Here is a 17,268-nt window from a genome sequence, read left to right on the forward strand (position 1 = left end):
GAGTCCAATGCTTTCTTGTAATCAATGAATGCTATGCATAGTGGTTATTATATTCAAAGCATTTTTCTATCACATGGTTGAAAGTATGGATATGATCTACTGTAGAATAGCCTTTATAAAAGCCTGCCTGATCCTTTGGTTGATCGAGGTTTAACATTGCCCCAATCCAGTTAGTGATTACCTTAACAAATGCCTGTTACATAACAAATAAGCTGATTGGTTTGTAATTTTTCAAGTTCTTGACACCCTTTTTTTAATAAATTAAGGTAATGTAAGTATTCTTTCAAAATTCCATTACCATCCAGGTTGTGAGGCATTGCGTGGGTGGCCAGCTTTTTTAGCGTGATATCCCCACTGTCCTTCAAATCTGCAGTTAATTGATCCTCTCCAGTTGCTTTCCCCATTTTCATAGCTTCTGAAGGTCTTTTATGCTCTATTTATCAACTTGGATCTTACTGTCATATTTGTAAAACCTTCTTTAGTGGCTGTAATCAATAGTGCTAAACCATTACAGACCCCTTGTGACAGTTAAGAGGCTACCAACGAGCTCAAATGGCCTGCTAGCAAACCACGCTTCAATAGTATTTAGCAACTAAATTGATACCTGAGAAGAGCAAATATCAGATTTTTCAAACCAAATACAAAATGAATGGCAAGAAATACCCCACTGACGTCTGAAATTTTTCATAATTTGCAGCATGCCCTTAGTGGGGAGTGCTATGCATAAAACAGCAGAACACCTTGCAGCAACTTACAGCTAGAAGCAGTCTTCGCACCAGGGCGCTGCCCTCAGGGTCCCCGTTGGCCAGGGATGCATGTAGCAGGCTGGCCAGCTGGCCCCCCTTGAGCCCTGGACACAGCGGGAGGAAGATGGTGAGCACAAATACTGGCTCACTGCAGCTTCAATTACCGTAAAAGCCTGTTTATAATAAGTTTTTTCCCAATCTTATCATGTTAGATTTCTACCTCATATTATATGCAGATCAGAGTAAATTTCAGCCTAAATTCACAGTGCCGCCCTCATTATTAATCAGTGCTATCAGCATTAAGCTTCCAGCAAGAGGAGGCGCTATCTTGCGTTGGCATCGGCTGACTGTTTCGGTGGTTTCGGTTTCACAAAGCTGACCCCGCGATCCTCGCGATCAAGATGCCAGGGACGCAGCACACATGCAACTGGAAGGAGGCTGATCGCACCTCGCATGATGTAGAGATTGCGAAAGGATCACTCGGCACGTTGCACAGGTCTCTCACGGGCCTCTTCAGCCATGCTGGCCAGACCCTACAGCCGAATCGCGGACGCTTGACCAGCATTCCGAAGGAGCACGTCGGTCGCGCCTTCGAAAAATGTAGGATATCGAACACGTTTAGCGGTATGAGGAAGATGTCTTCAGCAAAGGACTCTTGAAGATCACGAAAACCCTGAATCCGAGAATACTTCCTGGGTGCATACGCCACATGCCAGCTGCGGGCAATGCAAGACGTGAAGAGCCGGGAGCGCAGCGCCTGCTAGCCGACAGCTCGTGCGCTGCCGCCCCTTGTCCGAGCTGAAAGCCACCTGCTGGTTTTAGAAGAAATTGAGGACCATATAGATTCGGCGATTGTCGGAAGCGAATGCGAGCTGCTCTTCTCACAGTGCGTGAAATTCACTTATCTAGTGTGTTGGCACAAGAAGGGGAGCAAACCAGCACCGGTATATGAAGGTTCATGGCATTATTCAGTGCCTGGTGCAGTGTGGCATTGGACGCGAAGGCGCCTATAGCGAAATGTAGTGCGAATAAATACTTTTACTGATCTTTCCTTGCTCGCATTATATACGAACGAGAACTTTTTTGTTTTTTTTGCATTTCCTATTTTGAAATTACACCTCGTAATATTTGCAGATTCGTATTTTATAGTACTCACCTAATACTACGTTTCTGTCCGAAATGAGAGAACACAAATACCGTGGCCACGAATAATCAACAACCTTAAATCAAACTGACCCACTTATAAAGTAACCACTGTTACCTGTCATAAATTTCTCTTTCTTACAAAAGCCTTAAAACTGTTTGCACGGCCCTTCTGCTTGCCGGTATATTCTTTTCAGACACCACAACGTTAAAATTTTTATTTTGCAGAATTTTTAAATTATGCGCCATTTTTCTGCCACCAAAGCCACATGTCCTTTACTCAGTGTTCTTACACAGCTCGTTTTTCATGAACTGTGATGACCTGTGATAGAAAAAGCACGCTTCAAGTAGCCTTAAACACTGGTTGCCTCTTTCTAAATTACAATTGTGTTTTTCGCGGCTCACTAACGACCTAATTTCTTAAGCTTTTTTTGAAATTGTGTGATTCACACACACACATCCTGCCATGCAAGCATTTAACTAAAGATGCATCATAAAAATGTTTTGCCTGCTTCTGAAGGCACGGAGGTCTGTCACATGGACCAAAGAGAAATCATACAAGAAGAAGTCTTGGACATAAAGCTGCAAAATTTCTTTCTGCGGTTAAGAGAAATTTACCCAAATTAGAAAATTATACAACCTGGGGTTCTTTAACGTGCACTGACATTGCACAGCACATGGGTACCTTCCTTTTCGCCGCAATCGAAAAGCGATTGCCCCGGCGAGGATTCGATTTTGTATCCTTGGGCACAGCAGTCGAAAACCGTAACCCCCGCATGGCGGGGCTGAACAGAATGCGTTAGCACTAGGGTCCGATATAGAAACCGATTAGAGTTAGCGAACTGAGCCTGTTCACATCAATTAACATTCAGGTTTCACCTGAAGACATTGTTTCTTTTCATGCTTTTAAATTCTTTGAAATTATTTAAGGACACTGTCCAATTTGTTGACATCCAGTTTGATCAAATGTGTTCAGTCAAGCAGCGTAAGCTTCAAACTGGCCATGCACTGAAACTATGGCTCGCATATCTAACTAGCCTTAGTAAGCGGCCGTACAAAACTGGCCATGCATCCAAGCTTGGGTTTGCATGTGCAACTGCCCATGTACGCTTGCATTTGGATGGCCTCGTGCACTTATGAAAGTTGATGAAGATAATGATATCTAAAATACAGCCCAAGAGACTGGCAGCTTGGTATGCAAGGAGAAAAGCTATGGCAATCACCAAGTGGTCTGGAGCAGCAGTAAGAAGAGTTGATCTGTTTGCACTGCCGCAGATCTGAATATTTCGCTCCAGGCCGTGAGCATGATAAGCTTTTTTTTTTTTTTTCTGCTCCTGCTTTCTCAAAGGCTATGCACCGACAAGCACAAGATGGACGATAACAAATGATGATATAGCACTCACCTCAGCCACGTTGATAGTTCTGCCTGCCTATATTATTTGTAACCTTTGTCCTTCGGGCCTTTCATGCGGCAAGCACCTCACAGTTCTCGTTAAAGCGTGTCCGTTTAGCTTCTGGGATACGACCAATATGTGCACTTATCATTGACTTATTGACCCGTGAAGCTGTCAAAGGCAGAGTTTGTGGACAAGACTGCCATGCCGTGCGCACAATGTGTGCCCGAATCCAGAGAGATGCGACCGCAAAAAAAGGGTCAGAGTGTACATAAGACCATCAAGTGCTTCTTCCAACAGCTTATTATTTTCCTGAATTCTCGAATTCAAAAAATTGGAAGATATTCGAGGTTTCTCAAAAGAGCTGCTCGCTTTGATATTCGAAACATTTGAACACTCGCAAAATCCTAGCAAAATCTATTCTCAACATTTTCATGAAGCATTAAAAGTTATTTAAAAGAAAGTGATGCGATGTGCACACACAAGTACACCCAAGTTTCACCCTGTTGGTAGGGTGGAAGTAATTTAAAATGATGCCTCCGCACCTGCGCATGACTCCACAAGGTCACCCAGGAGCCGAAGCTTGACTAGGGGCTTGCTGTTCCATGCCATCACTCGATGCATCGTCAGGGCACTTGCACCTTCTTCTGGGAGGCTCAGCTGCAGTTCAAGAAAAACCAGGCTTTTTGTGGCCATTCACAATGCTGAAATTCGGCGAGGCTCTGCACTCTTAACTCCTTCTTTACCGCCCTTAATCTTGCTGATAAATTTGACTGACGACACAAGATGACATAGAGGAGGTGATCCTGGCCTTTACTGGACACGGAGCACCAACCAGTTTGTTGCAAGACTCTGTACTGCACTGATCGCAGGTGTGTAGATCTTGAGTGCATAACTCTGATTTCAACGGTTTTGAACACCTGCGCCACTGGGGAATGGGCCGTCCTGTTATGTATGCTTGTGTTATATCATATGTTTTCAAGTTCGTGCTAGCTTTTGCGCGTGTTTTTGTCATGTGATTGTTCTCAACATTTTGTCAATTCCTGGTTTCTTCTGAAAGAACCTTCCCCCGCTTTTAGTGTCATCTTCATGAAAGCACCTCGCTTATGTAAATATCATCGGCTCTCCACCTCGCTACGGTTTCCTCCTTTTTCCTTTTGTTAATAAACGGAGGCTGTCTTGCTTTTCGCCTTTTCTACCTATTCTGTGATCTTTGTTCCCCCAAAGACAAAGAGCAAGAATTCCCTCTCTTTACAGTGATCCGAATGTGTCACCTCATTTTCAATTTTATCCTGAAGAAGGGCAGTCCATTGTCCGAAACTGTCAGTAAAACAAAATAGGATAATCAGGAAAGTTGTGTGACATACTGTATAGATACAATATATATAGGGTTATTTGTTTTTGGGTTTTATATCTTTCAAATTCGGATTGGGCATTATTTTTTTACTTGGTAATAAAAAAGAAATCAGGTTTTTCGTGAAAACACTCCGAAATTCGAGATTTATCAGGTTAAATTGACAAACTGACAATTTATTTGATTTCTCCTAATCGGTGGGTAACGATTAGGGATATGTTTTGAGTTGCTTTCAAGGAAGTATTTCATAATTCGGTGTTTCTGTCGTAATTATTACTCTCAGTGATGTGCAATGGTAAGTTTTGGGACAAGACACATTTTATTCACGTGACCTGGTCATCGACGTTCTACGCACCCTCATTAACAAACATAATCATCTACATGAGCAACGTTTGGTTTTCCATCCGAGACCTCTCTGGTCTCTGAAGGTATCTTAGCTGAGAGAATGTTAGCTCAACATCACAGCTGACATTAACTATAACAACACTGTGGTGCCATCTGCATTTACTAGCCTAGGGTAGCACAGTTGCGTCGTTCCAATAGTCCATCACTTCAACGCTTTCATTTGTGGGGCTTGCTTACAGAGGATATTGGTTAACCTCTTCACGAAGCGAGCCTACACTGCCCAACACGAAAATAAATAGAGGTCAGTAGTCACCAAACGTCCGACTCTGCAGCCGCTACTGGAATGGATCGAGTAAGGCACCCAGTTTCAACACTGTCAACTGGTTTTCTTCTTTGTCTGAGACATTTGGTTTCAGAGTACAGCCCCATTTTGTGGAGATTTTCGCGCATAACTCTTCGCAACAAGTTTTTACTAATGTGACACTGCTCTTAGGTAACAGAGAAAACACCTTTTGCTCAATTGCTTTTACCGATCATAGTAGAAAACTCGTCGACAGCCTCCTGTAGCTTGACGTTTATGAAGGGATCGGACCTTGGCATCAGAAGCTTTCCACTTTCAAGCAATTTCTGGACATCTAAAATTGGCTTGAGTGCATCTCTCATTAAGACTACCTTAGCATAAAAAAACTATCAGAAAGTATGGCTCGAATAGCTTCTGCTTTGGTGCTTTCATTCGAGCTTTCAAAAAGTTCTGTGACCACAGTTAATTGCTCCATAAACCGGAAAAAATTCGAGGTGTTTGGGTTTTACCCGAAAACGGACAAACCTATATAATATTGTAACAATGTAGGAGGTGTCACGGTGCACGCCGGTGATGAGCGCTGCACCTGAAAAAGAGAAAGCAAAGTACGAGAGCGCGACGCGAGAATGTGAATGAGAGAGAAGAGAAGGACGATTAAGTCTGTGGAGTGCCAGTGACTGTGTCTGTCTCCTAAGTGCCATCCATCTCACGCTGCTACAAAACACACACACACACACACACACACACACACACGCACGCACGCACGCACACACACACACCTATGCTGGTTGAAGAGTTTACCATGAACACTTCTCTGAATTTTTATTCTCATTTTCTTAGTGGTACACACCTGGTGTCAAAGCTTAATGTAACCAAGCTTTTAAGAAAGCTCTTGCATGGTAGCCCTGTGAAACCAAATGAGGGCTGTTGCAAGCCACATGGCCCAGTCTTCAACACTTTTCCTTCTCCAAAATCAGTAAGAAAAGACTAAATGGTTCTTTTTAATTTCATGGCTTCAGCAACGAAGAAAAAAGAAAAGTTTGCACCAAGGTATCATTTATGCAGTTTAGTTTACTCTTAAAAGATGACACATGACCAGCTACTGACATATGTCTCCTGGCCAGTGCACCCACAAAGCCCTAACGGGGAGAAATTGGTGTTTATAGGGTTGAATGCCCCAAAGCAACAAGGCTATGAGAAACGCCATTTTAGAGAGCTCTGGAAATTTAATAGGGAGTTCGGGGCTTGGGGCCCCCAAGGAAATAGCGTGCGGCGGCGCAACGTGCTAGCAGAGTGGCAAGCTTTAGAATCGGGGCTTTCCGGACGCAGCGGAGCCGGGCTTGCGTTCATTGACTGCAGCGCCATGAAGGTAAGCCAAGGAAAAGCATTTAAATATATAAGAGCCAACAACGCTATTTTATTCATCAAAAAGTACTATTATTGTACAAAACTATATTAAAACTACCGGTTATATAAACCGTTTTCGTCAGACAAGACGAAATCGGCCAATTGTCAACCCAGGCCAAGGTCGGGAAACCTCATTTGAACCTTCCGCGCTTTGCGCCGTCTGGTCCCCATGGCAACCAAACGAGGCAAACTCATTAAGCCTAGCAGCTCGGTAAATCCGGAAGCAATAAAAAAATACAGTGCGTTTTATCGCTAAAATTTGGTGGTACGGGCATCACGAGACATAGCATGAGCTTCGTTGGCCTTTCGTTTGCCATGAACGCATGACACCATGTAGCGGTGACAACGAATGTGTGCCGAGGCGAGCGGCCGCCGCCATGTTGCTGTAACCCAACCCAACGGTGGCTTGGGGCGAACGGGCGAACGCTATTCTTGAAAAATAGGGTCCGCCCCTAGCGTTAACCCAAGGCCCCAAGCACACCTTACGTTCTGTGCATGCGCATTTCGACACCCCAAGCTCCTTGGCCCCTATTCTAGAACTCTCTAATCTATATAAAGTTTCTTTAAGTACACTGACATTGCGAAGTACAAGGACACCTTGCTTTTCGCCTCCATTAAAAGCACCCACTGTCTGCGTCCTTGGGTCCACTGAGCCACAGCGGCGAGGCATCATTATTAACCGTTTAACTGCTATGTCCGAAAGAACTCGGTCTGTGACGTATGCACACCCCTATTCAATCCCAAGTATACTCGCTTTGGCTTTTTTAACTCACTCCCTGCCGCTCCAAAAACCACTCGTGTAAAAAAATGACACAAGCATGTGATGCCATCTATGGAGAGAACACAAAAGTTGAAAAAATTTGCAGGGTAAATTTTAAACAACAGATAGAGCGCATGCACCTACATCCGCGGCGACCGCTTAGACTACCACGAAGCAGAACCCAACTCGAGTCTACTGCGTCTGTCTTCTGTAATAACACCCAGCATCGACTAAAGCTGCAGAGGGAATCTCACTGTGTTCTAGCTGCCAGGTGCAACTGTGTGTGGTGCCTTGTTTTGAAGATTATCACACTAAGAAAGTTTTCTAAGCACCTGGACATCCTAATTAGCAGATAATTATTTTGTTCATTAGTTCTTGTCAACTTCTCTGCATTGAGTACAACTTACTTCTATAGAATAACCCAAATAAAACAATTTATATTTCCCATAGAGCTTCAGTGTAGCTAATTAAAGGGGTCATGACACCAACAGAACATAAACTGTTTATTGCATCTTATTTGTGATGTGCCAAGCAACTAAGCCTCAAAGTTTCAGCTGCATCGGGGCTGCAGATATTTTTAAAACTAGCATTTTCGTTTCTTCATGAACAGCTTGTTGATCTGGCAACTGGTGCAGCCGGTGACGACATAGGCCGCTGCCGCGTCGTCTGCTCCATGCTCTGACGAGCAGCATAAACCGCGGTAATGTTGGCCAAACAGCAGTCATGCTGCCTATCGAGGTTACTGCAAACTGAGCTTTTCTTCGACCTCTGTTAGCACTTTTAACCTAGGAAACAGCGGTATCTGTGGGCGGGATTCAAGTGTGTGTCGGGCCAGAGTATAAAAGGCGATTGAGCTGACCCACTAGAGCAGTGTATACATTTTACACTGAAACACGTCTGAAAAGCAACACATAAAATGTGCAATGTATATCCCTACAATCTTCAGGTACCATCTGACAGTGCAGCAGCGCAACATATTGGGCGTGGCACACTATACATCGAGGCACCCAATACCCCGTCCGTTCCGTCTTAGCAGCATATCGTTCACGCTGCTCGTTGATGGGTTCAAGTTAGGCCTTAGCCGCATTATCAAAGTAGACGATAAGCTCACGAAGCTTACAGAACCAGATGCCGCAAGCTTACAGCAACAGCTCTCACGAGCGCGGAAAACACCGCCGCTTTAGCTGTCTGCTTCTCCCTAATCTTCATTAGGCCTAAATTTGTAGAAAAGCCATAGCGGATGGCACTCTGTAGTAGATAGCGAGGCGTTTTAGTAAATGGACCACTCAATCATGAAACTTTTTACTCTGAACCCCACTGTTTCGTAGTATGTAGATAATTGTATTAACTGTAATTGTAACTATGCCACTCCTGCTTGGGTCCTCAGCCTGAAGTATGTTTTAAATAAATAAATAAATAAAATAAAGGCAATGATTATTTTCGGCGATGGCTTTTTTGACGCTGACGCAAGGGATCCGCCGTATAGAGTAGACCCTCGGTGATACGAATCTCTAGGGGTCGCGGAAATATTCGTATCATCCGAACATTCGTATCATCAAAACGAACGAAAATAAGTTGCAGAAGCATAGGAAAGGCAGTCGCACGTATCTGTTTACGTCTTAGAAGGTTTATTACGGTCGCGCAGTCACAGCTCGCAACTCGAGGCGGACATAGCGCGACAGGCAATCGCGACGTTGACGACGCGGAGGACACATGCCTCCGCGTACTTTTCACGGCACGTACAGCACGACAAGAGATGGCGACGTGCCAACTGCGCAGCGCCGCAGACTGCTCGCGATGCGTACAGCACGACAGCGGTCGCAAAAGTCTACGATTTGCGGCCTGTGCGCCGCCAACTACTAATCACAGCTGCGCACCGCTGCAAACACTTCACGGCGTGAAAAATGATGGCGATGCCGGCAATGTGCGATGCGCCCCCCTCCGCGTACTTCTCGCCGCGCGTACAGCATGACTGAAGATGGCGACATGCAGGCCGCATGGCGCCGCAAACTGCTCATGAATCGCAATGGCCAGTCCGTGCGCACCCGTCGTGTACGTTGCTGCCAGCTATGGCGGTTGCGACGTCTGCGGTTTGTGGGCCACGTGCCACTGAAAGCTTTTCGCGGCGTGCGCACGACAGAAAATACATACAGCGCGGCTGGCGATCGCGAAGTCAACGATGTGTGGGTGGTGCGTAGTGCTCAAGGTTGCGGTCACAGTTTGCGCATTCGTATCATCCAGGCGCAGGAGAGTGTTCGGACCATCCGAAATTTTGCATATTGCACACAATGCACTCTGGCGGGGAATTTTCCCAATTCGTATCATTCCAAAATTTGTATCAAATGGATTCATATCACCGAGATTTTACTGTATATCGCTGGCACAGACGACTTGAGCGGAAGGCACTGCCGGCGCGGCGATGTTTACAGCAGTGAGGGCAGTGCGATGCTGGCGGTAGCATTGAAGGTGGATGCCTAGGCAAGAACTAAATTGTGCTTTACTGCAGTCTGTGTTCTGTTTTCATAAGCATGCTGAGTACACTTATTGGGAGTCATGTTAGCAAGCATGAACAGAATACAATGTATCGGCAGCTCATTGGCGCCGGCACGGCAGCAGATTATGCGGTGGCCGGCGTCGCTTTGCAATGTAACCAAGCGTTTCAATATGGTGACCGTTGTCGGTGGGAGGAGCTTCACGATGTCAACTTCAGCCACTTATTTCTAAATAAGGAATGCGTCTAGGGTGCCCAAATTTCAGAAATAGAACATTATTATTCTATTTCCAAAATTTGGGCACCCTAGTATTATTTGGGTCCAGTATTGTTTGCCAGACTACAAAACTGTAATATATTGGATGATCGTGGCACGACCCCTTTAATGTAAAATTTCCACAAAATTAACATGCAAAAGAAATGACAGGGAATGTTCAGTGGTGCGAAAAAAACCCGACAGTGGAACGGTTAAAAAGAGTGCTCTATAATCCATCCCGTATGTACAGAATTACTGCTTATATCAAACTGCCAGAACACCCTTTTTGAAAAATCTTATGCAAAGGTTTTTAAACTACCTGTTCAGCAGAACATTTGGTATACAGAACTGCGTGCCACATCCCTGAAAGTGGCCTTTCTCCTAATAACGCTCCAAAAATAATATTTTGTGCATAGTGCCAGGTCAGCTAAGTGGCTCTATGCACCTGATTTTAACGGCTGTCTTTGAAGTGGCATGCTCATTTTCAATGCAACAGTTGCTGCTGTGCAAAAAAAGCCAGTATTCAATGCATCAGCTGTCCGGTGAAGCCAGCCTACTAGCTGACCGAAGTTTGTGGAAACTCTAGCTTGGCCTGCTTTGCTACTGAAGATGATACAGAAATTAACTTTACTCTAATTGAAACTGTAGGCTAAACATTTAGGTGTGGAACTTGGGCACGAAGGAAAAGAACCAATGTGCTTCTCTGGCCCAGTGGATTGTCTTCTTCATGTGTGGCTACTCTTAAGGTCTATTCACACTTGCGAGTCGCGAAGGGCGCACGACCGGCTGTCGCATGCGACCAGAGAGCCGTGCAGCGCGACCGATGTTCACACTTGCAAATGCGACCTGCGGGTTGCTTTCCACATCATGTCTACCTTGACGTTCATTACATAAAGTAAAGCTAACTTGCGTTCACGTCAGCTGAGCCGCTGATTGGTTTAACGGTTTGCGACCGGCAGTCGTGCGGTTGGAAAATTTAGCAATGACCGAACGACCCGAGACTGTCGCTTTTCGACCGATGTGACCATTTGCAACAGTCACTTTTCAACCAAAACGGTCGCGCGACCTCCGCGAGTCGCAAGTGTGAACGGGCCTTTAGGATGCAACAAAAGGGAGGTACTACAAGATATTATCGCATCTTTAGAGGACCAGTAAGAGGATGTAAGCTGCTAGCACGACGGGCACCACGTCATTGTATGAAGCATGCTTCTGTTTTGATAGGCTTATCTATTGCCGTGCTTTGTGTACCAAATTACCAATACCCATAACCATTTAGCGACCTATTCGAGTTCAATATATATACATACGAGATCAAAAGTACTAGCTGTACTCTGATGTGTTGCAATAAAGCAAAATATCTGGATATAGAGATCTGTACAAAGCTCGCTGAAATTGCCCATTTTCCTGCAATAAGAAAAGTGTCAAGCAACACAAAAGCTCACCAAAAGGCAGCCACAATTTGCCACTGTTTATGAGGCATGGTGTGATAAATTCTTTCAATGTTACAGAAATTTTTTACTAGGAAAATTATAGCCCCTTTTGACGAAATTATACAAGTTAGACCAAAGAGGCAAAACATTCTAGATGAAACATGCTTTTTCTTTTTATGTTCGGTGCAGTTTGTTGTCGCGCAGAGGCAATTCCTCCATCATCCTCTGTAACGCTAAAACTGAAAATGTCCATCAATAAAAAAAGCCCTGCAGGCACTATTGTCCAAGTTGAAAAAGTGAAACGAGACTTAAGAATTTTCATCAACTGATAAACCAGGCTTGCTACTTGCACCACAGCCAGTGAAGAACAGCATGATGCATACCATCAAAGGTAAAGAAAGATAAGGAAATGGTGTTGCATATTTTTTTTGTGGCTGCAGGAAACTACCCAGATGGCAAGAATGAGAACACAAATACAACCCAGCTTGGGTGCATTGGAAGAGCATGGTCTGAAATAGGTGAGTGGGCTTTGTTCACTTTCAGCAAAATCAGGCCAAGTCCACTTTGTGGGTGATGCTTGTCTGGGCCACTCAAGGGGTCAAATGACATGTATTTAACTCGCCTCTGTTTGTAATATAGTTCTTATGATGCCTTTGAAGAGCAGGCCGCAATAGTAGAGCAGCAGCATTTACTGGCAAGTGAACTCCTTTCTCATGTTGCAGCAAGTCAGTCTCACAAAACACTTATCACATTTTCTACTTACAGATGGCTACACAACGCTTTCTACCCACACATCTAACCTTATGAGCTCTCGAGTATCCACCACCCTTGTAAATACTAAGATGATAGCCTACACTTATCTTGTAAGATCCATACTGGAATATGCAGCTGTAGTGTAAGACCCTCATACCAAGAAAGACATAAGTCAATTAGAGCAAGTACAAATAAAGGTGATCCGATATATTTTTGGCAGATATAAAAGGGTGATTCACCAACTCAGTTAATGCAAAAAAATAGTATCTAAAGGTTAGAGATAAGAAGAAAATCAGCCGTCTTGTGCTGCTTTACAGCAGCCTCTTAGGTAAAATTAATGTCCAGTTACCTGACTGTGTGAAAGCACTTAACACTAGAAAAACTAGACATACTCCTCAGCATTCATTAGTTCTAATTTTTGCCAAAACAAAAGCTCATAAGTCCAGTTTTTTACCGTGAGCAGTTGCAGACTGGAATTCCCTCCTCATTGGTATATTTCAGTCGGATGCTTTTACAGAAATGCTGGGAAACCATTATAAACAGCTGTAGACTGAACGGGATGCCTGTTTTTATTGTTGCGTTGTACTTTGTTCTAGTGTGTTCGCTTGTTGCATCCGTATTTTTGAGCAATGCTCCTCCTGCTTGTGCCAAAGTGCTGGCCTGTAGTATGTCTAAACAAATAAATAAATAAACAAAATGTAGTCACAAATGTTTTGTGACCATATTTATGCCACTATGTTTTTGAGCCGTTTAAACACTTCCAAAACCATGTGATCAAAACATTTCTACACGCTAGCCCTTAACAGACAAAAGACATAACCAACAGGGTACCATTGCTCCTAACAGAGAGCGTGCCTTTTTCACTACAGAAATGGCAGAGGAAATGCATCAGACAATGCAGGTTCACACTTTTCTGCTGTCAGGCAATGCCCTACAGATTACACCAGAAAGGGCTAATATGTGAGCAACTAAAAAGAAAAAAAAAAATGGCATTCAGCATACAGGGACATGTCATGCAGTAAACAGAGACTAGGAAAGGTGGCCCTAAGAACCCTTCTAGTTGGACTGCCATGAGAAGTACCCTTACTGATGCCCCAAGGACCTTCAAGACGTCTGGCGACACAGGTTCCAGACATCCATTAAAAATAGCTTATGCTGCTTAGAGCAGCTGCTCTGCCTGCACAAAGATGATGAGAAAACTCCAGTTCCTGTAGCCCAACTTTAGGAAGAGAGGCGCACCTGTGCGTCAAGCAGTGCCAGCAGGCGGTAGTACTCCGCCATTTCGACCTGCAGGGCTCCCACAAAGGCGTCACAAAGGAGGCCAAGCCGCGTTGTCTCCGGTCGACAGAAGCGGTCCACCCGAGCACGCAGGCGCCCCATCTCAGCCACACGGCGCACATGACGCCGCTGTGCACGCGACAGCTGGCCCTGTGTGCCGTCCACCAGAGGCAACAGTTAGAGCGGCCCACACAAGAGCAAAATGCGAGGCATGGTGGCACAATAGGTGAAGTACAGCTGCTTATTGCATGCTCTGCAAATCAAAAATAATTTATTGGATCATTTCCACATGGCTAGAGGGAGACAAGAAAAGAACAGCACTGCTTTATGCAAGACAAAAACACCTAAAAGGAACCAGTTCTCCAAATTTTCTATTAGGATAAAATCACTCTGATGAAAATGGTTTTTGACAGTTCTTTAAGGCTATTTGATAACTTGATCATTTATCCTGGTCCCTAAGAAGCCAAATTAAGGTTTTACTGTATATAATAAGAGAGCTCAAAGATTATATTTTTACAGCTACCTAGTTAGTAGAAATGTCAGAAGCCATTACATACCTCTGGGTCAATGGCATAGCTGTCAAGTGGCACATCATGGAATTGCACCAAACTACTCGATACTCCTTGTAAACAAAACAGCACATCTCTCAGTACCTTCTGTCCCGTGTGACCGGATCCTCCAACCACTGCAAAAATGCAGGAAAGAATTCATGTGAGCCATACACAAGCACATCTTGTAAACCAGTCGATGGTAAGAAAGCCAGCTTGTTCGCACAATATGACGTTTGACATTTCTGTCGCGGGGGAAAAGGATGTGGGATTCTCTACTGGGCTGCGGCTCCGCTCTCAAAGCCAAACGCCACCCGCTAGCTCAGACCACACTGTTGACCCCAATGAACAGCACGAACACCGAGGGCCAAAGGGTTAACCGTTTATTGGAGAGGTTCTCCGTCAGTCTTCCTCAGCTGCGCGCATGATCATGCAACATACAGATCACCTTATCAGTTCGTCGGCGTCGTGAACGCGTTCGCCCCCTTCGCTCGTCCTGGTCTGCACTCGCTCCTCGGTGCACGCACAAGGGCACTCACTCACTTATCGCCATCCGCCACTGCTTTTCTTTTTCTTTTTTTATTTCTTTTATGTGTGGCGGCGCGTGCTGGGCTGGCTGGGTGTGGCGATGGTGGACGGCAGTGTGTGTGAGTGAGTGAGTGAGTGTGACCTCATGAAACAGCTTAGCCAGTCAGAGCATCACCACAAGAGTGAAACGATTTTGCTAGGCTCTGACCATCTGGATTTCTGGATGAGTGCTGTCACACTAAAAGAAGTTGTAGAGTAACAAATGCATGTTTGTGTACCATGTTTTATGCTCGCAAACACAGACGCGACGATAACTGTAGTGATAGTGGCAACTTCTGATTTCTTATGTTAGGCTTATGAGCTTGGTTTATCCAACAAAATTAAAAAAAGACAGACTGTCATCCATCAAACTTGTTAGAGGCAAGACAACGTGAAGAAAAATCCCAAAACCCCAATTTATATCTTGCTTCCAGGCCGAAAAACGCAGTAATACTGACAAGCTCCCTTCGAAGTGAGAGACTACAACAGAGCGTGCCGCCATGTTGGCCATTTTATCTTACTGGGTCCCTGAGCATCTGCTATGAAAGCATATGCTGCGTGTACGGCATCGCTGTCCATTTCTTCGCCACCTCTCGCTACATCCGAGCTGTCACATCTTGTTCCGGCACTCCCACCAATAAGGTGAGGGCAAAAATAACACTTCTCAAAACAATGCAAACTGAAAATATGGTCTGGCTTGTATTCGGGTAAGCTGTAAGAGTGATATTGAGAAAACTGCATAAAAAAGCGACGAGACATTACTTATAAACTAAAATGAATATTGTTTTGTTTTTTACCTTTGTTCGATGCAAACAGCAATTTTAGCAAATTAGTTGTCAATTTGTTGCCTTTGTACTCAATTTTGTGCTGTGTTTTGTGCTCTGGATTTGACTCTGTTCACATGCTGCTTCCATTACAATGTACTTCTCTTTCTTTTTTTTTTTTTCATTATGTCTGTACCCCATTCCTGCCTAAGGCCTATAACACAGGCCGGCAGTATTTGCTAACTAAATAAATAAACATCCAGTGTGCATCATGTCAGGATACGAAACCACAGGGTCACGGGAGGAGTTGGCCACTTACTCAGCTGTACAGTATGAGAGTGGAAGGCATGAAAGTTAAGCAGTTTTTTACTGAACCTTTAACTCCTTGTTTTCCTTGGAATGCCACTTGACTTAAATGACTGCTATATTTAGAGGCATGTGTGCCTAGACATCATTTCAAGGAAGCACATAGAGCTGCAACCACATAGAGTGAGCATTCTGGAAACATTATTTGCCCGAGATGAATGCTTCAAGATTTTGAAAACCAATAGATTCGAATTGAATCAAATCTTGAATAATTTACTATTCAACAAAATATTCAAAAGTACTGAAAAATCGCACATGCCTAATCATTGCCATTGGCTGCCAACTTTATAACACATTTTCTGAGCAGTAGAAGTACATTTTCTAGTATCGTATATCGAATGTGCTGTAATTCAAAATTGCAGTGCCCTTACAAATTGTAAATACAAATGCCATTCTAGTGCAAAAGCACTCACCACCAGCGGCAGAGCATCTTGTCTGATCTTGTTTGCACCGTCGATCTCACTGGCTAAGCTGTATAATGAGGTCACAGCCAGTGGCCTCGCACGGGTCATTCAAACTCAGTCCAGTATTGCGGCTAACGCGCGAGTCTCCCCAACGGGTCTTTCAATTTCTCCAGCCAACATAGAAAGTGATGGTGTCTACGGCTGGAACAATGACTGATCATAACCGCTTGCTGTGCTTTCATACAAAAAGAAAACCACCGCGCTGGATTCGAACAGGTCAGGTTCGAACTCTGGTACTCGGATTCAGTAGCCGATCGTCTTAACCACTGAGTAACCATGGCTGGTGCTTTCACTTGTCATAACTAAGTAGCGTAAAACATCAGTTGCTGCGTAGACTCCCAGATGGTGCTACAAACTTGTGGCCTCCGTGATTAAGCGTGCCATTGCGCCGGAGCTGATCATGGAAGTCACTGTCAAGCCTCCAACACTTGACCCGGCAGCTCCCTGATGGCGCCACATATAAAGCTGAAACTGCCACTTCCCCTACTTTTGCACTATAGTTGGTTTAACACAGATAACCCCTGCCAACTTTTTCACAGCACTGTGAAGTACTGACATGTTATTTCCTTCAGCAAAACAAATAAGCTTGACAGTTCTTGAAGGATACTGAAGATTCTCTCCTTTCCAAAACTGCAAAAACAAAAAATTAGAGGGCATTCCCGGTTCCGCGGGCACCACAATAAGTACATTCAGTGAGCAGCATAAAGGCAAGAGCACATGCCTTGGCTAGAGCTTGAAGAGATAGAGCGATCTTGGTTTTCCACAGACGCTGTGCGACATGCACCGGGAGGCCAGAACTCGGGGCGCGAGGAAGGCCGAGGGCAGCTGTGTCGTGACAGGCGGTGTGATTCCTGAGAAAGTAAAGTTCGTGCTATCAAGTTCCAGACACTTTAGGCAAAAC

The 17,268-nt window shown here is 44.5% G+C and overlaps 1 protein-coding gene across 1 annotated transcript in view; it reads right to left on the reverse strand.

Annotated features, from left to right (window-relative positions):
• Positions 1-17,268, reverse strand: part of Grip91 (gamma-tubulin complex component 3) — a 57,017-nt gene that overhangs the window by 32,706 nt on the left and 7,043 nt on the right. Inside the window, exons 6-10 of the mRNA XM_084594492.1 lie at positions 17,089-17,218; positions 14,216-14,343; positions 13,620-13,808; positions 3,829-3,943; positions 756-850 (exon numbers count right to left, since the gene is read on the reverse strand). Coding sequence (XP_084450618.1) covers positions 756-850; positions 3,829-3,943; positions 13,620-13,808; positions 14,216-14,343; positions 17,089-17,218 — 657 coding nt within the window. The remainder of the gene's footprint in view (positions 1-755; positions 851-3,828; positions 3,944-13,619; positions 13,809-14,215; positions 14,344-17,088; positions 17,219-17,268) is intronic.

This window comes from Amblyomma maculatum, chromosome 2 (genome assembly GCF_055883805.1).
Source record: "Amblyomma maculatum isolate TAMU_Amacu chromosome 2, ASM5588380v1, whole genome shotgun sequence".
NCBI classification, from domain to species: Eukaryota; Metazoa; Arthropoda; class Arachnida; order Ixodida; family Ixodidae; genus Amblyomma; species Amblyomma maculatum.